This window comes from Aspergillus alliaceus (genome assembly GCF_009176365.1).
Source record: "Aspergillus alliaceus strain CBS 536.65 unplaced genomic scaffold BDW43scaffold_6, whole genome shotgun sequence".
NCBI classification, from domain to species: Eukaryota; Fungi; Ascomycota; class Eurotiomycetes; order Eurotiales; family Aspergillaceae; genus Aspergillus; species Aspergillus alliaceus.
This window is the reverse complement of record NW_022474689.1, coordinates 549,239-568,439: the sequence shown is the minus strand read 5'-3', so window position 1 is coordinate 568,439 and position 19,201 is coordinate 549,239. Positions and strand designations below refer to the sequence as shown.

At 48.7% G+C, this 19,201-nt stretch overlaps 6 protein-coding genes across 6 annotated transcripts; 5 read left to right on the top strand and 1 right to left on the bottom strand.

The window, feature by feature from the left end:
• Positions 1–565: 565 nt before the first annotated feature.
• BDW43DRAFT_322664 (D-mandelate dehydrogenase-like dehydrogenase) lies at positions 566–2,278 on the top strand (the record flags this gene model as incomplete). Its single annotated transcript, XM_032049607.1, has 7 exons — positions 566–646; positions 712–810; positions 861–975; positions 1,037–1,153; positions 1,215–1,297; positions 1,353–1,634; positions 1,695–2,278. 7 exons carry the CDS (start codon positions 566–568, stop codon positions 1,905–1,907), a joined length of 990 nt encoding a protein of 329 aa, XP_031904104.1. The 3' UTR covers positions 1,908–2,278.
• rpl17 (60S ribosomal protein uL22) lies at positions 2,276–4,009 on the top strand. The gene is made up of 4 exons (XM_032040741.1): positions 2,276–2,345; positions 2,598–2,811; positions 3,022–3,209; positions 3,263–4,009. Exons 1-4 carry the CDS (start codon positions 2,343–2,345, stop codon positions 3,410–3,412), a joined length of 555 nt encoding a protein of 184 aa, XP_031904103.1. The 5' UTR covers positions 2,276–2,342; the 3' UTR covers positions 3,413–4,009.
• Positions 4,010–4,694: 685 nt separating this feature from the next.
• Positions 4,695–6,171, top strand: BDW43DRAFT_297636 (VHS and GAT domain-containing protein; the record flags this gene model as incomplete). The annotated part of the gene is made up of 3 exons (XM_032044427.1): positions 4,695–4,817; positions 5,021–5,401; positions 5,458–6,171. 3 exons carry the CDS (start codon positions 4,695–4,697, stop codon positions 6,169–6,171), a joined length of 1,218 nt encoding a protein of 405 aa, XP_031904102.1.
• A 1,025-nt stretch (positions 6,172–7,196) lies between these two features.
• Positions 7,197–8,503, top strand: BDW43DRAFT_203100 (lytic polysaccharide monooxygenase). Its single transcript, XM_032039166.1, has one exon. It carries the CDS (start codon positions 7,553–7,555, stop codon positions 8,396–8,398), a length of 846 nt encoding a protein of 281 aa, XP_031904101.1. The 5' UTR covers positions 7,197–7,552; the 3' UTR covers positions 8,399–8,503.
• Positions 8,504–9,622: 1,119 nt separating this feature from the next.
• BDW43DRAFT_265042 (cation diffusion facilitator family transporter) lies at positions 9,623–11,485 on the top strand. Its single transcript, XM_032040740.1, has 2 exons — positions 9,623–10,757; positions 10,921–11,485. Exons 1-2 carry the CDS (start codon positions 9,638–9,640, stop codon positions 11,160–11,162), a joined length of 1,362 nt encoding a protein of 453 aa, XP_031904100.1. The 5' UTR covers positions 9,623–9,637; the 3' UTR covers positions 11,163–11,485.
• Positions 11,486–15,610: 4,125 nt separating this feature from the next.
• Positions 15,611–18,972, bottom strand: exgO (exo-beta-1,3-glucanase Exg0). The gene is made up of 2 exons (XM_032049606.1): positions 18,510–18,972; positions 15,611–18,456 (listed from the first exon to the last, which is right to left on the bottom strand). The coding sequence occupies exons 1-2, from the start codon at positions 18,748–18,750 to the stop codon at positions 15,839–15,841; spliced, it is 2,859 nt and encodes a 952-aa protein (XP_031904099.1). The 5' UTR covers positions 18,751–18,972; the 3' UTR covers positions 15,611–15,838.
• Positions 18,973–19,201: the final 229 nt, after the last annotated feature.

The following is a 19,201-nucleotide window of genomic DNA, read 5'->3' as shown; positions in this document are numbered from 1 at the left end:
CATTGACTCCGCCTAAACGTGGGGTTGGACCGGAGCTCCTCCGCGTCGGTTATTGAACCATTTTGTTCAATAGCCGAGAGGCGATGTCATGAATATTACAGGTTGTAATTTTTTTTGGAAATTCCGATGAGCTTCACGCTGTACTTGAAATATCATTAAAAATAAAAAATACATGATACTCACAATCTCTAAATCTTAAGTACCGAGCACCCACATAGTAAAATCTCATGGTATTCTCCTCGTTGCCCCCTGTAGGAGTATGTACATATATACACATCTCAACTCATCCATACCGATAGTAATACATACAATACAGAGTACATCCCATAAAAGCACCCCACGCCAACCCGAATTGGGGGCCAACAATCAATCAAATCAACCACGATAAACCACAATTAATTAAGCCTGAATACTCTTAAAAGATCAAGAATTGGATCATTTCCTCTCATCTCATCAATTTCTTTCTCCTTCCACTCTTCCTCCATACTCTTTCTCTCCTTCCCTGTATACATTTTTTCACGTATTCACGCAACTTCCCAAACCCCCACAACTCTGACATCATATCATGCCTTCCGCCCTGCTTATCGGCGAGATCACCCACGCCCGCAAAGAATGGGAGGAACTGTCGTCGCTGTTGACGCTCAAGGTAATATCTACTTCTACTAGATATGAAACGGAGAATGGCATCTAATATAGATGGGGATTTTTTAGGAGTTTCCCACGGGTACCAGAGAGAACTTTATCCGCAATTGCAAGGAGGGCCAGTATGATGATGTTGTGGTGATTTATCGGTCCAATGCTTCTACAAAGGTAGGGGGTAATTTCTTTATGTTAAGAGAGGCGCATGCTGAGTCGAGTAGTATACTGGTCCCTTTGATGCGGAGCTGCTTTCTGTTTTGCCGGGGTCTTTGAAGTATATTTGTCATAATGGGGCTGGGTATGATAATGTCGATGTTAAGGGATGTACGGAGAAAGGTATAATTCCTTTTGTCTGTCTACGGTGTGTGGAGGGGGAAATGGCTGATGATTGTGGTAGGAATCGCCGTGTCCAGCACGCCCGTCGCTGTTAACCACGCAACGGCTGATGTGGGCATCTTCTTGATGATCGGCGCTTTGCGACAGGCCTACGTACCACTGTCTGCTCTCCGGGCGGGTGAGTACCTACACCATGAGTCCAGTGGATAAAGTGGGATTGTTGACGGCAGAAATCACAGGTCAGTGGCAGGGTCAGGCTACGTTGGGTCGTGACCCCCAAGGGAAGGTGCTGGGAATCCTCGGAATGGGCGGAATCGGCAGGGTAAGGAGCTGATGGGAAAGTTTCCATGCGCCAGATCATGGGCTGACTTGTGCAGGAAATGGCCAACCGCGCAAAGGCTTTCGGAATGAAGATCCAATACCACAACCGGTCCCGACTATCGCCAGAGCTCGAGGGCGATGCTACATACGTGTCGTTCGATGAGTTGTTGGCGAGCTCCGATGTGCTGAGCTTGAACCTCGCACTTAATGCCTCGACCCGTCATATTATCGGCGAGAAGGAATTCCAGAAGATGAAGGATGGGATTGTCATTGTTAATACCGCGCGTGGTGCGCTGATTGACGAGAAGGCGCTAGTTGCTGCGCTGGATTCTGGAAAGGTGAGTTGAGCGTTTATTGTCCCTTTGTCGTTATAAAGAGAAGCGTCTAATGGTTGATAGGTTCTGTCGGCTGGGTTGGACGTTTATGAAAACGAGCCCGCCGTAGAGGCTGGTTTGGTGAATAACCCTCGGGTGATGTTGCTGCCACATATTGGAACCATGACATATGAGACGCAGAAGGATATGGAGTTGTTGGTGTTGAACAACTTGCGCTCAGCTGTAGAAAAGGGAAAGTTGATCACGTTAGTTCCGGAACAGAAGAATGTCTGGTAGAAGATTAGATGCGATATTATTTTATGGAATGAAATATTAAAGTTGTTTTCTTTTTCTCCCCTTTAATGGATTTTGAAATATCAGGTGTTGTAGTTGTGTGCAATTGGTACAAGGTATGAGTAGGAGTGGTGAGTATGCGGTAGCTTCGTTGTTTAACACAAGACAACAACTAATTACCAAGGACAGCGGTCGAGACTTGGCACTGAGCTGAGGGACTGAATGGGTACTGCCGGGCGGTGTAGGCTTGCCTCTGACAGAGCTGGCCCTAATCCGCTTTGGGCTCGCTAAAGGGTTAACCCTAGCGGGAATGCCAAGAGCGAAAAAGCACACCACAACGAGACTTGCGATCTCGAAGTTCCAGCGGCCGACCGTAAGAAAAGCGACAAAACTTCTCACCCGACATCGAGGACCACCCCGCTCGGCAACCACATCAAGATGGTGAGTGTTATATTTGACGTTTTTGGATTCGAATGATCGGGAGGGAAAGAAGTGAATGGGCACAAGATCACCAGTGGAAGAGATTATCCTTGCACCGAACATGTTCGATTCTGTCAATCCCAAGATTAGGCATTCTGGCCCATCCCGATATTTCGACCCTACCATCACCACATCCACTCCAACCACCATCAATTGCGTTTCGAGATAGAGGAATATGGCTTTGCTGATGCAGGATTTTTTTTCGTCTTTCAGGTCCGTTACGCTGCTCAGGAGATTCCGGCCACTAAGAGCGCCCGCGCCCGGGGCTCTTACCTGCGCGTCAGCTTCAAGAACACCCGTGAGACCGCTCAGGCCATCAACGGCATGAAGCTTCAGCGTGCTCTTACTTTCCTCGAGAACGTCACCAACAAGCTCGAGGCTGTCCCCTTCCGCCGGTTCGCTGGCAGCACCGGTCGCTGCGCCCAGGGTGAGTGGCTGACAATCTTTCTTTTACGTGAGATGGGATATGGTCTGAGATGGTTTATGGGAATGAACGGATATTTTCGATGAGACCGGGAGCAAAAGAGACGGAATACTGGATATTGCGATGGCTGGGGTGGGCGTGTGCTGGGGAAGAGCGGACCATGTTTTTTGGCAACAGACGTGCGCGGAATTTTTCACTGACAGAATTTAACAGGCAAGCAGTTCGGTGTCAGCAAGGCCCGCTGGCCCGAGAAGTCCGCCAAGTTCCTCATTGACCTCCTGAAGAACGCCGAGTCCAACGCCGACACCAAGGGTCTTGACACTGGCAACCTTGTTGTCAAGCACATCCAGGTCAACCAGGCTCCTAAGGGCCGCAGACGCACTTACCGTGCTCACGGTCGTGTACGTTCTCTGTTTTCTTCCCCGTTGATCTGGTTTGCTAACCCGAGTCTTAGATCAACCCCTACATGACCAACCCTTGCCACATCGAGCTTATCCTCACTGAGGCTGAGGAGACCGTCCAGAAGGGTCCCCTTGTTAAGCGTGATGAGCACCTCTCCTCTCGCCAGCGTGGTGCCCAGATCCGTCGTGCCATCCAGGCATAAGCGGTTTGTGGGTGTCGGGGGGATGAAGTAGTCGGAAAATGAATGGGAAAGCCGGAGTTTTCTGTTGTACGGAACAAATACCTTTTCATGGAAGGAATACAAAAGAAATTTCTACAAACTGAGCAAATCCTCGAGTTTATGGGCGGAAGCATCGGCTCTTCCCCCTTGTCATGAATATAAATCCTAAAGCGTTGATCATATCCCCAATTCCTAACGGTTACTATGTGGTTTCTCGGGAAAGGATTATTTGTTTCGGCAGTACCACCTGGCTTTGCGGCAATCGGATGCTCAACTAGGTCCAGGCTTAGTCAGACATTTTACACTCATACTTCCGGATGCTGATGAGCGTTGTTTCACGAATGGGATATGGAAATTAGTGAGGCTCGAGAGGAACGCCGATGATTCTTGCTTGTACCAATGTAGCCATGCATCCGTTCACGTCTTACCTTCAGGTGCAGAACGTAGATTCGACCGTAATGATGAACATGTAGCTTGCGTGTGCAACGGTTTATACGTAAACACTTTATCCAGGTCTTCTAAGGTACGGAGTATGGTTGGGAGGCCTCTGTTCCCTTGATAGGATGTGCTCCACCTCTGAATTCCAATTGGCCATAGTTAATGAATTGTACAGGATGTATATATATATATATCTCTCTCTTTCTCCAATGAGTGATGCCTGGTTGAAGCCAAGAGTGGCGATGCACCGTTTTCTCAGCCACAGAACATCGCGATAAGTCAGTATTAATGTGTCCGACCTTAGCGCCATCAGCGGATCATTTTCATCTGTTGTGAGTGCAGTGATGGGAAAGATGACTGGTGTAAGATCTTTAAAGTCGACATGCATACGCGTTCGTTGAATGACGCAGGATTGCCCTCTAAGTCCAGGCACCAATGAATTGGTTGCACATTTGGATCCATAGTGGATAGAGCAAGGCTTGCGTGTCACCAAGGACGGATTTGCCACTTTCTTTCTCATCTCAACTTGGTGTAGAATAGGTAACAGCCTTAGAAACGAGTCAAGTAGAGCTGTTTCTGCCTCCAAGCAGCCTAAAGCAGCACTAAGCCTACACGGGCCTAGTCGCCCCTCCTGTTTTATCAATCAACCTCCACCCCCATCAAACCCTCGACACTTTCTGTTTCCTTGCGTCCCATTCTTTTTTTTATTGTGACATTTCTGCTTGGGGACCCTTTTCTTCGTTCTTTTCTATCATAATATTCCGTACATTGGGTGCTTTGGTATATAATGAAGCGCATTCTGACATCCTTCAGCAAGCGTTCCGGTATGTTGTTGCCATTTCCCCCGGATCGTCCAATCGGTTGGTTACTCATCAAAACAGGCCCAACATCGGAGGATTCGTCGTCATACCCTGATGATTCTCCCGAGGGTATCATTTTAAGAGAAGTGGTTCGTTTTTAAATCTTATTTCCCCGGTGCGTGTTCCGGAGAATTAGACTGATCTGTAGCGATGTTCTAGAATGTCTTTTGCGAGTCCCAAGGAACGCCAAACAACACTGTACGTTTTTCTACCCCTGAGTGCTTGTGAGAGAGCGACATCTTCATTCCGACTATAATTATTTGGATGATCATTGACGGAGGAATATATATAGCAAGGTTCCGAGTTCGTCCATCTACCAGCTATCGTCGAAAGCGCCGAGTCTAGCCCCAATGCCGCCAGGGAAGCAGCGCATCGCATTCGCAAATTACTGTCCGACCCATCATCCACACCAGCCAACGTACAATATAATGCAATCATGCTGATTCGCATCCTCGTTGATAACCCCGGGCATACTTTCACTCGGAACATTGATGCCAAGTTTGTCGCGACCGTAAAGGATCTTCTGCGCCAGGCTAGGGACCCGAGTGTACAAGGCTTCCTTCGGCAGACTCTGGATAGCCTGGAGATGCAGCGTGGATGGGACGAGGATCTAGCACCACTTTTGCAAATGTGGGCAAGGGAAAAATCCAAGCTCAGGAGAACCAATAGTGGAGTATGTTCCCAATGGGGATGGGCCAGTATATGATAAAGCTAACGGTCTCACTCTAGAGCACTTGGAGGTCGCACGTTTCATCCCCAGCTTCACCGCAACAACAGCAACCTCGTGCAGATTACTTTAGTTCGCGCCAGACCACAGGGTTGCCGCCTCCAGATGAACTAGCGGCTCGTATCACCGAAGCCAAGACGTCGGCAAAACTGCTTGTGCAGTTCGTTCAGTCGACGCCTCCCGCAGAGATCCTGGAGAATGAGCTGATCAAGGAATTCTCCGAGCGTTGTCGGTCGGCATCGCGCACCATCCAGCACTATATTCACGCGACGAACCCTCCACCCGATGAGGATACCCTCTTGACCTTGATTGAAGTGAATGACGAGCTGTCCATGTCTCTATCTAAGCATCAGCATGCTCTTCTTCATGCTCGTCGAGCCCTCGGACAGTCCGATAGCCAGACACCCTCGATATCTGAGACCGCAGCATCAGGCGCACCTAGTGTTGTTCCTCCACCGGTTCCACCGCGGGATACGCCGAACCTTCCGATACCGCCAGCGATGCCCCTAGCAGCGTCAAGCGCTACCAGGGCTTCCCCCTCTGCGAATAACGGTGCGGGCCGGTCGGAGTATCGATCGGAGGATTTTCAGGTACAGAATCCATTCGCTGATAGCTTCAGCACTGCTGCTATCGGTCCATCTGAGAATCAACGGATGGAAGGGACAGCAAACGACTCGTGGAACGAAGCGTATCAACGACCTATCCAGCGCGCATGATGGGTTGTGGAGTATCGAGCGTCTCTGCCTTTCCCTTTATATTTTTCTTTCTCTTGTCTGTCTTTTTGTTGCGTAGACATGATTAAACGCTCTCCCTAATGCTTCAATGTAGTTATATCTATGCTTGATGTGATACCTCTTTTGCGGAGCAATGTTATTTGGATATCTTGTGGCTTGACTGCATCTGAAACGATACCTGATTCCTGGTCCGCGTCTCATAAATACACAAACTAGATCAGCCAATGTACTCATTTCACTTCAAGTTGTGGTTGATCTTTTCGTTCAAGTTCTTTGTTCCAAGCCATGATTGTAAGTTCCGAGGTACGTCCATGGGAAAGACTCAGCAGCTATAACAAACGAGTCCTACTAACGCCTAGGAATAGGATAACCGACCCACCACCAATAAAAATCATCTCTATTAGGGACTCTCCCCGATGCCTGTTCAATTTCGACTAGTTCTCACAGCCACGTATCGCACAGATCACTTGGTGATTAGCACAACTCTTGGCCCTTATCATAAAAGAACACGGCAAGTCAGCTCCGACGACGATAGTGGGTTCATTGGCCCCTATGGAGTACTCATACGAGGCTTTTGCCTCATTTCAGATATGAACTCCGAGCTTGGAAGACCCTTGAATTTCTTTATGATTATGGGGACTCAGGGCTAATTCAGGGAGTGGGGGCACAGAATCTATATGAGGGTGCTAATGTTGGACTATTGCTATAAGTTCCTCTCCGAGATTCCGGTCCTGATCAATCGGATTTTATGCAAAGCGCATAGAGGGATGCTAATCGTCCTGATGGAGCTTCCGGGCTAATGAAGCTGAAACCCTAATTGAGGCACTAAGCAACTGGAGTTGGTCTAAGCATCTCCACTGGCCACCGTTATGTTTCACATCAATTAACGTGAAACTACTAGGTGCTTTGTATACCGTCACTTTTAATTCTAGTTCCACCGGCTCCCACCAACTATTGATTTCTTTTCGCCAAGTCATCTCGACAATGGCCTGGTTCAACGCCATCCTCCGGTGGAGAGTCTCGGGGAGATTGATTCCTAAGGGCTTCGGGAGATAACCGTCCCCTTTCGAAGTGTCTAGAGTCGTTTCATGATGGAATCCTGATGTCCTGCAGGCCAAAATCAATGGACCGACCGCATATATAGATGAGGGCTCGTCTCGTTCTTTTTCTTGTTCCCCAAAAAGCACGCAGGTTTATTCTGTTCTTCTTCTTTACACACTCTCTTGTCCCATCCGGTCTGTGACCGTCCCGTTCTTTCGCTCTATACATTCATTTAATTAGGTATACTGGTATACCGATCCATTCTCTGAAATCAGACTTTTCTCGATCTTACCCGAATCCAACCAATTTCACAACCTTCAAAATGAAGCAGACTGGTACCATCCTTGCCCTTGCCGGCCTTGTCTCCATGGCCCACGGCCACGGTTTCGTTACCTCGCCCCAGGCCCGTATGCCTGGTCCTGCCTTCCAGGAAGCTTGTGGCCAGCAGATGTACAACAACCAGCAGGCCGACAACTACGGAAACGTCCAGGGTGAACTGCAGGTTGCCAAGGGCCAGAGCGATTATGATGCCGCCAAGTGTAATGCCTGGCTCTGCAAGGGTTACAAGTTTGAGGACAACAAGGACAATGTCTTCCAGTACACCCCTGGTCAGACCGTCAAATTCCATGCTGAAATCCGCGCCCCCCACACTGGTTCTGCCAACGTCTCCATCGTCGATACCGCCTCGAACACCGTCATCGGTAAGCCCCTCAAGGACTTCGGTGATCAGTACGCCTCAAATTCGTCTCCTATCAAGGACACCGACGAGAACTTCAGCGTTACTCTCCCTTCAGACCTTGGTGACAAGTGCTCTGAGGCTGGTGCTTGTGTCCTCCAGTGGTACTGGTTCGCCAAGGATATCGACCAGACATACGAGTCCTGCATTGACTTCACCATGAGCGGCTCTGGCTCTGGCTCTGGCTCTTCTGGCTCTTCCGCCTCTTCCGCTGCTTCCACCACTGCTACCGGCGTCACCGTCACCTCCACCCCCAAGACTGGCAATAACGTCGCTGCCTCCAGCGGCTTCACCACCAGCGTTAAGCCTTCTGCCACCTCCGCCCCCAGCTCTGCTGCCTCCACTGTCACCATCCCCACCGATGGCACTGCTGAGGAGAAGCTTAACTGGATCGCCGGTCTCCTGCAGGCCCTCACCAAGTACATTGCTTAAACAGGTGATCTGATTTTTGTCAATTTGTTGGGTGCGAGATAGACCATATGTACATTTCCTAGCCAGTGAATAGAATTGACTTTACCTGCATTATACATATTTTGGGTCCTGGAGTCGTGCCTTAGAGACCACAGCCTTGCTGAAGTTGTGTGTCCCAAATTCAATAATGGGTAACCGAATTAGGGCAGCTTGCATCATGCTGCTCAGCTCATAACTGGATGCGTGATGTTCATGTTCCATAAGGGCAGTTCAGGTGTTTTCCTTCTTTTTTCCCTTTTCTTAATGTATTATAGGTGTAGCATAAACTTAGATCTTGTGACCTTCATCTACTTTTGTAACATACCGTGCAGAAACTTTTTTTCAAAAATAGGTCACTTAAGTTGTGGGAGTATGGGTAATATCGATAGGAGTTGTCTGACCCCGACCATGAAGCCATTTCTCGTACTTTCTACACTCTACAGGGTCATTGGAGACCTTGGTGATATCCCCGTCCAGCAAAGCGGCGTATACATGAGCACCTTCAACGCGGATGAAGGATTTTCATGAAACTAACACTGAAACGTGAATCTCCACCAGAATCTCTGTGAGAGATATTTTTCTTCGGTCCACCGTCGGGATTGTGTCCGTTACTGAGGAAAGCTTGGAGTTCCCTACCCCTTGCAATCTTGATGCAGTACCAGCAGAGATGAACGGGTGCGTCGAACCGGATCGGCGAGTTGCAAATAAATTAATGCTTCGGTAGAAGCTTGTTTCTTGTGGTTTCTGGCTTGCGTAGGAGGTTTTGTTGATATGGAGTTTCCTCGGACGGTTTTCGGGTGTTTATGTCCAAGGGTGTGCTAAAACGGCATTGATCGTCGAATGTTTATGAGTAAATACTAGATCGATTGTATGAGGTTCCTTATATATAAACGATTTCGGGTTGCTGTCCTTGTAGTGTTGTCTATGGTCTCGTGCCCACGTGGCTTGTATAGCCCTTGATGATGTTGTTCTAGTTTTCTATGGTGGGGGTTTTTCCGGAGTCAAAATAGGAGTGAAGAGAAATAGAATTTTTAGCTAAGAATTCTAACTCGAGTTCACAATTAGTTAATCAGATAAGCATGAATCAGCAACCAGAGCCAAGACTTTGCTGCGGCCCGCAGTAAAGCTAAGCCACAATCCAATCCAATCTTCTTTTGTGTCTCTTCTCCGATTCTCCGTCTACACTACATCTACAATTCATCAATTCATACACTCGTCACAATGGAGGAATCACACCTCCGTCAGAGCATCTCCCATCACCCTTCCCCCTTCAGCTCCCCTCACCAACCTCACTCTCATATCCCCCGAGAGCGCTCTTTCAATGAAGCGACCACCACTGCTCTAGAACCGCAAGCGCCTCAATACCGCACCAGCAGCGCCAGCGATGAAGAAGGTCAACCACCACCACGCTACACACAGGAGAACGACCCCTTCCAATTAGCATCCAAGCTCAAGACCGACGAGGAAATACGACAAATCCACCCGCAAGCCAACACAGCCCGTAAACGCGACAGCTGCACTCCTACTGGCCTCCTCCACGCAACCAAGAACCCTAAGAAGGCATTAACCGGCGCCGTCACTGCCAGACAGCTCCAAGGCTTCTACCATTCGCAAAATGAGAATATCGAACGCATGCTTAAACCCGTCGAAGAGCACGTCCGCCACGCCCGCGAAATCAACACCAACAATCAGCTCAAATACAAGATCGCCGTCTACGGCTCCTTCGCCGCGAATATCGTCCTCTCTATTCTCCAGCTCTACGGTGCCATCGCTTCTAGCTCCCTCTCCCTCTTCACCACCATGGCCGATGCCGTCTTCGACCCCATGTCCAACCTCACCCTGCTCCTCTGCAACAAGGCCGTCAACCGCGTCGACCCTCGCAAGTTTCCCGCCGGCAAGGCCCGCATCGAAACCGCCGGAAACATTTGCTTTTGCTTCCTCATGACGGCCGTCTCGTTCATCCTGATCGCCTTCTCCATCCGCGAACTTGCTGAGGGCTCTGAGTCGGAGACCGGCGCGTTCCATCTCCCCTCTGTTGTCGCCGTCGTGGTCGCTTTCTGCACCAAGTTCGCCCTCTTTGTCTACTGCTTTGCGCTGCGCAATCAAGTTTCCCAGATCCGCATCCTGTGGGAAGATCATCGCAATGATCTCTTAATTAACGGGTTCGGTATTCTGACGTCCGTGGGTGGAAGTAAACTCCGGTGGTGGATTGATCCTATGGGCGCTATCATTCTCTCCGCCTTGATCAGTTGTCTGTGGCTTCATACGGCTTACCATGAGTTTCAGCTCTTGATTGGTGTGACGGCTGATACGAAGATGCAGCAGTTGATTACTTATATCTGTATGTTCTTTTCCCTTGTTTTACTTCCTTCTGCTTTCCTTCCCTTTTCTTTCTTTCTTTCTTTTTTTCTTTTTTTCTTTTTTCTTTAAATTTTTTTTTATTATTTTTTTTACTTTTTTTTTGTTTCGGATCGAAAGGCCGAGAACTAATACGCACTCAATAGCAATGACCCATTCTCCCTTCATTACCGCCATCGATACCGTCCGCGCGTACACCTCTGGACCCCGTTTGCTCGTTGAGGTCGATATTGTTATGGATCCTAATGACACCCTTCGCGCGACTCATGACGTGGCGGAGGAGTTGCAGATGAAGCTTGAGTCCCTGCCTGACGTGGAGAGGGCGTACGTGCATGTTGATTATGAGACGACGCATAAACCGGAGCATTTCCTCAAGAAGGAATTGTAGGGTTTATTCTTGTGGACTATCGAGTACAAATTGCTCTTTGTATGTATGTAGGGTGGCTATTGTCCATTGGTCGGTTTATGGTGTATATACGAGGTGGAAAATTTGTGCTTTACGAATGCATGTACTCCCAGTAATCGACTGATATATTGTCTTGCTACGATGTAATTTATACAAGTATTATTATGTTACTAATGGATAATAACATATAATAGTAAGGTTATTCAAGTTCTGTTTCAGAACCCTGGGCGGCTCATGTGTTATGATTATGGCTAGACCTAATTCGGGAGGTACAACAACTAGGTGGGTGCCCTAATGACTGCTGCGATCATATAGATGGTCCGGGAATACCCCATATCAATGGCCTGTTTAACACCTATCCGCATGATGTGATCGAAAAAGTACTTCGAGAAGAGATCCCCAACTACCAAAAGCGAAAGCCGCCAACGGACGCAAAGGTTCCTCACTCTACAGACGAAGTTCGGGTTGATATTCTGTAATGTAAAGGGATCACCGCTATTTAGCATCACGACTCACTTCATCTAGATCGGGAAATTAGTCAGATTATATCAATATCTACAGTAAGGTAATTTCTCCTCTTCGGGACAGGAGAATCCTATTGAATGACGGTGCCGAATATGCAAGCAAACCGGAGCTCGCTGGCATTTCGGATATTATTGCCATACATGAAAGCATCATGTTGGGCTATGGTCTATTCCTCGAGGCAAGTGGCTCAAGTCCCTAGTGATTAGCAAGCACTCACAAGGCATCTTGGGAGGAGATTGTGATCCACGTATAGAATGAAGGAGCAATGTGGAATTGCTGTTAAACTAAATGATATCGATCTGCATGCCACGATTTAGTAGGGGGTGCGTTTCCTCAAATGGTGCTTCGTGCGTGACATGAGACTCATTTTCATCTATATTACCCAAAGAAAGAGATATAAGAGGGACACAACATGATATTTGCAGAAATGAGAGCCCACTGTGTTAAGTACCTTACTTTGGGAATATCGAGAGAAGCAGATACGGATTACACAGAAGTTGACTATAAAAGAGGGAAAGACAGAAAACTGGAGAGAAAGACGTGGAAGAATTTAGCCGCCAAGGCAAAGGGACTTCAGGACTTCCGATACGATAAGATGGGCTACTTACAGTATCACCAATGTGGAGATCTCCAGTAGTATCAATTGAAAGAAAATTAAAAGTAGATATCCTGTAGCGATAGGCTAGAGGTCCCTGCTATCCCAATTAATATTGATGCGGTGGAATTCTAACACATACCGGAGAGCTCCACTGCAGTGCTTAATTTTCCCTATTAAAGCCCCTACACAGACTCTATAGAAATCATTTGCGTAACAATCATCAGGTCGAATTGACCATAAAGCTCCAATGGGTGCGAGAAGTGGATGTGGATGTGGCGAACAACGAAAGCAATGCTCTAGAGTATAGAGTACGCTATTCGCTTCACTAATACCTAGTCCGCCAGCACCAGCACCAGCACCTTCAAATCGAACATTCGACAAATACATACATCCCGGTGGCAAACGTTATCTCTCAATACATGGTTCTGGGAAGATTTTCGGTGATATTCAGCGTCCTCTGCTTCATTGCTATACTCGTTATTCTGTTAATCTACGACCAGAAAGAATTCCTTACTTTGCGTTATGGCTTGACCCTCAACACCACTGTGTCAGTTCTTGCAACGGAAACCAAATCATCGTTAATATTTGGGACGGCAAATTGGGCAGTTAAACTGGATTTGCTTTCACAGGCAGAACAGACTTATCAAATGCAAACATTCGATGATGCTAGCCGCGGGGCCGCTGGGATCGATCACAATATTGTTTCAGCGTTGAGCATGCTCACTAGTGTCCCTCGGAGCTCTAATTGCCATACCGGCTCTCGTGTTCGACCCCTTCATGCAGCAACTCCTAAGCTATCCCATCAGAGAAGTTGCAAATCCCCACGATGCTGCTGCTGTGAAGCAGAATCAATTCTACAAATTGGAGCTTCCGGACAGTAGTGTAATAAAGGCACTCAATGCCGGTATTTGGACAGATAACTTCGATATCAAACCAACATGTACGCCAGGCAACTGCACGTGGCCAGTCTTCCAGTCTGTGGACTTCTACAGTAAATGCGAGGATATCACTTCAACTACTACACTGCTTGGCTGTACGAATGGTAACTACCACCCGAATATGACCTCCACCCAAGGAAACAATTGTGCAACAATCCTTCAAAATGGATGGAGCATGAGTATAACTATTCTTGCGAGGGATCAGGGAGATGGCGGTTCCTCAGTGAATGTCCCGGAGGACGTCATATTGGTGTCCAGTCATCTTTCGGGAGTTGATCCCAACAAGACCTCTTACGTCGGCGTCGACAGGCCTTTATTTACTTTTGCGCATGTAAAATTTTGCTTCTACTACTGCTGAGAACCCGCGGTTTCATTTAAAGGACGAACACCCACTTCACAAGATCACGCAATGCGTGCTCTCCTTCTGTGTCAGGGAATACAACATCTCGGTCTCCTTTGGTACCCCATCGATCCACGTCATCTCCGAAGACTATGGGAGAATGGTACTCTATTTTGTCGGTAGGCACCTTTATTGGGCTTAGGGATTCAGCAGTCATTCCCTTGCGCAAGAAACGCTACCTCCTACCAATATCCCAGACAGCACCGCGTTCCCAGCTAAAGATGCTACCGATTGGACCAATCCCCAAACAGACATATTTACCGGTAATCTCTACGAAACGTGACATTACTCATAGGAAAACGATCAGTACGTCTGGAAATGGGAAAATTCAGAGGAAAAGGTGCCTGAAGTTAAGTATGGCGCTACTCTGAATCTCCCGACGATCCAAACCTACTCCTTACCGACGGTGTTGCAAAATGTTGCTGCCTCTTTGACTGAACACGGCCGTGAAAGGAGCAATAGCACTGTAAGGGGATATACGACTATCAGTCAGATTTACGTCTCCGTGGCATGGCCTTGGTTTGCATTACCAACCACTGTCCTGGATTTGACAATAAACTTGATATCGACTGCCTTGATGGACAGAAGGCATAGCAATGAATTGTGGAAATCGACCATTTTGCCTGCATTTTATCATGGTCTAATGGAGTCTCTCTTGCCCCATAGCGATGAGTATACAACTATATCAGCCAGATGGACGATGCTGCGCCATCGGCTACAGTACAGCTTCAGGAGTCGGATTCGAAAAGGAGATTGATACTCTCATAATCATAAACCCACTTATCTGCGCTTCGCTTCTCGATGGGTTCTGGATATATGTATATGTGATTCTTGGTCAATCTTAGGGTTCTATTTAGACTGAGCGAGGTCTCCGTCCTTATATCCCCTCGCTCGGTAGTCTATCTGGTCTAGCGTACAATTCGATCAGCCCTAATTGGTTCAATCAATCAAGATTCTATTAACCTGATGAGCCTAACTATGTACTGAAATGTCGAACTATGCAGGCGCTTACCGGCGAAGCAGAATATAAGCCGTACGCTATATAAAAAGCCCCCCAAATCGCCATGCAGTAGTCATGTGAGATCAATGTATAGCCCCAACGAAAAAGCCCTAAAATCAACCAACACGCCGAGGCCGCACTGTCCTCGCCATTAGATATATGCGCGTGGTTCTTCCCCCTTCTGCCTCATCTGGTATGTTTCGTGTGTATGCGTACCAGACCTGGTGACCCACCCCCGCAGGCCTACTCCGAGACATTGTAAACAGTGTCTACCCTTGGTTTTTCTGATTCCACGATTCGTTCCGCCTCGTGGAATTGTGCTAATAATCCGGTTCCATCCATGAACTCAGCAAACGTCACGGGTTGCCTTGCCCGCGGGTTCGCAAAAATAGTAAGGCAAAACACAGTATTCCAGTCACTCCTACTTGGCCGAGCGATTCGTGAGTTGATTCCTGTTGAACCCGTCCGCAGCTATAGCAAACAAAGTGTAATTACATATAGACGCTGTAATAGAATATTAGAGCGAAAAGGTCCCCAGAACGACGATCGCATATCCTAACTTATAAAACTCTAGTTTTCTAGTGGATAGATATTATAGTTTTTTAAGATAATGTATGGCAAAGCTAAGTCCGCTAACTTAGTTTATTTTAGTTTAGTATTGATTTTTTCTGTTGTTCTAATAAGTCTTAGAAAGGGTTCGGCTTAACTAAATAAAAAGAACTGTTCTTTATCAGAATTAGCCATTTAGGTAGAGACAGTTTTTATCTATAATTTAATAATTGATTTTTATGACTCCTTAGTGGTAGGCAATCCGGTAGACCCTAATACTGCATGGTTCTCTCTTTTGTTTCGATGTTCTTCATCTTCTTTACATAGTTATTAGTGAAAGGTTCAAGTTAGAGCCATAAAATAATATTATTCCGCGAACCAAAAGTCTACTAAATGGCCTAACATAGAGAAAAGTGGTATCCACAGAAAAGAAACAAAAAGAAGAAAGGAGCAATTGCCTCCATATCCCAAGTCCCTCTATCGTAGTCGTGACTCATACAAAACAACCCAAGTACATTGAATCACGTCAGCCCAGTCCAAGATTTACTTTAGTCCGCTCCGATAGAAAGCAACCGGGGTTGGGGGCTGTCATGCCAAGGTAAACGCAAAAAGAAACGGGAAACATCACCACCATGAATGAACATCAGATCATGACTGTTCGAACAGCGCGATGGTCGAGCAGAAGTTACTCTTGTTCTCATCCTGCGGGACAAGGCCAACGCCACTGGACGAGGTGATCATGTTTGTGCTGGCCTTAGTGCTCAGACCGTAGATGTGGACGTCGGAACAATCGACTTCGACCATGTTCTCCTGGCACGACTCGGTATCCAGACAGGTCTGGCCATAGTTCTCGAAGAAGCTGTAGAGGCCTGCGCCGTAGACGTACAGGTCGGAGGTGTTCATAACGCGCAGACCCCAGGCCTTGCGGCAGCCGTCGGTCTTGCAGTAGGAGAAGTCGGGGTCGTTCCACTTGGTCTGCGGGGTGAAGGGGGTGAGCGCATTGGGGTTGGCCTGATAGTAAGGGGTTTCAGTTTGGATGAGGCCCATGAAGACGTTCTTGGCGTTTGTGACCTGGTAATTGTAGAGCTGGTTGTGCTCGGACGCGGTACCGTAAAGCCAGACGGGGCCTTGGCTTTCGACATAGACGCCACGGCCATTGTAGATGTTGATCTGGTTGTGGTCGGGCAGGTCGAGCTCGTGGTCTGCGGTCCAGAACCAGGAGTTCTCGATGTAGGCACTGGCCTTCTCGGTGATATGTAGGAGCATGAAGGATGCAATGCACTCGGCGTTAGGCTTGGTGGTCTCCTTGGGGGTCTTTGCGCATCTGTCGCTCTGCAGCTCGGTTCCTGCTGACCCGCCAATACGGAAATGGACGTCCCACATGGCGGCTGAGCCCTGAGAATCTTCCGCCAGGTTCCACTGCATGAGGATAGCGCCGGGGGCTGGGCCCTTGGTTTGCAGGGCGAGGTCGGTGATTTCGACGGAGCCCGTCTCACCGACTTGGCCCACTTGCAGCATGGGGATGGGGTTTTCCTCATCGGCGAACTTGGCGCCGTGGGCCATCAGGACAGGCCATACTTCACCGGTGATCTTGACATTCTTGGGTACCTTGATTGTGTCAGTGATGATATAGGAGCCGTGGTCGAAGTAGACGATTTGGTCTGCGGTGGCGCTGTCGAGCACTTTTTGGATCGCTGCTGTGTCGTCGGTCGAACCGTCTCCCTTGGCGCCGGCGGATTTGACGCTGACGAATGATGAGGACACATAGCTGTCATATAGGGGCTTGGAGCGCTCGAAAACCTTGCCACCGGTGGTCAGGGAGCTAGGTTTGGCGTGGGTAGGGAGAGCAGTTTGGAGACGAGTCTTTGTGACCGTTTTGCTAGAGCAGTGGTGGTCTGCTCCATGAGCGGCCGAAGACGAGCTGGAACCGCCGACAACCACGGAAGAGGATGAGTGCACGGTTGGGGAGGGTCCGGCAGGAGTGAGGGATCCAGCCACGGTTGATCCAGCAGGAGCCTGTGGCTGCGACTGGACGGGAGTGGGAGGCTGTGGGTTTGGCACAACAGCAGTAGATGGTTCTGCGTCAGCGGGGGCTGAGGGCGCACCAGTGGGCTCAGCGGCCTGGGTTGTGGACGACTGGGACCCGGGGAGCGAAACAGAGCCGAAGGGTGGGAGACTCGATGAGACTGGAGGAATTGGCAGAATCCCTCCGAGAGTGCTCGGCAGTGGACGAGAATCTCCTGACAGTGAAGGAGCAGCTGTTGCGGTCGTGGACAAGCCCTTCGTGTGGCCTGCAGTGCAGACCTTGATGGTCTCCGTAACTGTTTCGGTGATCACCTCCATCGGTGGGGCACGCTTCTTCTTCGCCTGGCTCGGAATATAACCGTTGCCCTGAACCCAGTTTGATACAATGGAGCCGCCCGCTAGAATAGTGTTTCCGGTGATGCCCGCGACTGCCACCTTGGAGCCACTGAAGTCTACGTTGTCTAGGATGAGGACACCACCGCCAATGGGAATACTCTTCTCGGCGAAAGCGGTAACAACGCCAGTGGGAGTGTTTGTAAGTTGACTATCGAGAATCAAAACAGAGCCGACGGTCTGGTTCTGGGGCGCGTTGGACATATTCAGGCCAACTTCACAGTTGTTGATGGAAAGCGACTTGAACGTCCACGCCCAGTTCCAGTTCATGAAGATGGCAGTGTTGCAGTCATTGAAAGTCAAGTTCCGGGTGGTGAATTGTTGGTTTCCGATGAACATGCCGTAGTTACCGCCGTTGAAAGTCAAGTCAGACATGAAACCACCGGAGCCGTTGTCCATGAAGATACCCTGCTGCTTGTTCGCATCACCACCGCCCTTCACCATCTCGAAGCGGATATTCTGCAAGCTAGTCGCTTGGCCCACCTGCCAGTGAATACCAGCTCCCGACCCTTGAGGCATTGCGGTCAAATCGATGACAAGATTGCGAACGGCGCGGAAGAAGTTGTTCTGGTTGGTGTACCAGTTGCTGCCATCGTTGTTATACGGATCGGCATCAATCACTGCCATACCAGCAAAGCTCGCAGCCGCCTTGATCACAGGGAGATTCAAAGCATCGCCCACAATTTGGGTGTAGTAGTACTGAATAATAGGCTTGGAGACCACGTAAGTACCAGGTGGGAAGTATACCAAGGCCGGGGTGACGGTAGATGAGTCGCAACCATTTCCACAGCGGTTCCCAGACGAAATTGCCTGGTTGATCGCATTTGTGTCATCCGTCGACCCATCCCCTGCTCATCATTAGCATGTACGACCGCCATATACCTCAAGTCGTACGACATACCTTTAGCTCCGAAGTCCTTCACGTTACGATATATCTGGTAGTCCGTGCCGTTTCCAAAAGCCACAGCACCCTGGCGTTTGATAGTTCCAACCCAGTAGCCTGACGCCGCTCTGGGGGTTATGTATGAGGTGACATCGGTATCTTGACCCACGGGCACGGCGTTGACCAGCCCAGCAGGCAGTCCTAAAAGCAGTAGAACGTGCGCGAGAAACAGCATGATGGTTGTGTGTAGAGCCGCCATACTGGAGATGGCTAGGAGATCACTGAACCAGCAGAGACCTCACTAAATGAGCGAAATTGGTGCAATATCAATCTAACGTCCCAACAAGAGCTCAGCACCGGTACTGAAGCTATTCTGGTCGGCTGATTTCCACGGGTTGAGGGAAGGCTTGTGATTAATGTCCGTCACGAGGCAATGTCAGACGGAGTTTACTGCTGAAAGAAAGAGATTCACTTGGAAAGTGTCGAAGTAAGAAAGAACGAGAGTGTTCCCCCTAGGCCTAGTCTCGCTTGGGAGACTATATACCAAAATGGGAGGTCGACAAAGGAATGAACCAAAGAATAAACAATAGGGACAGACAAAAGACAAGGGGAAGACGCTTCCGGAGAGCCAAAGCAATGAGCGAATAGTTAGGAAGAGAGTGAAATGAATGACCTTAGCGATCAACCAGTACTTATTGTGATGGTCAGGC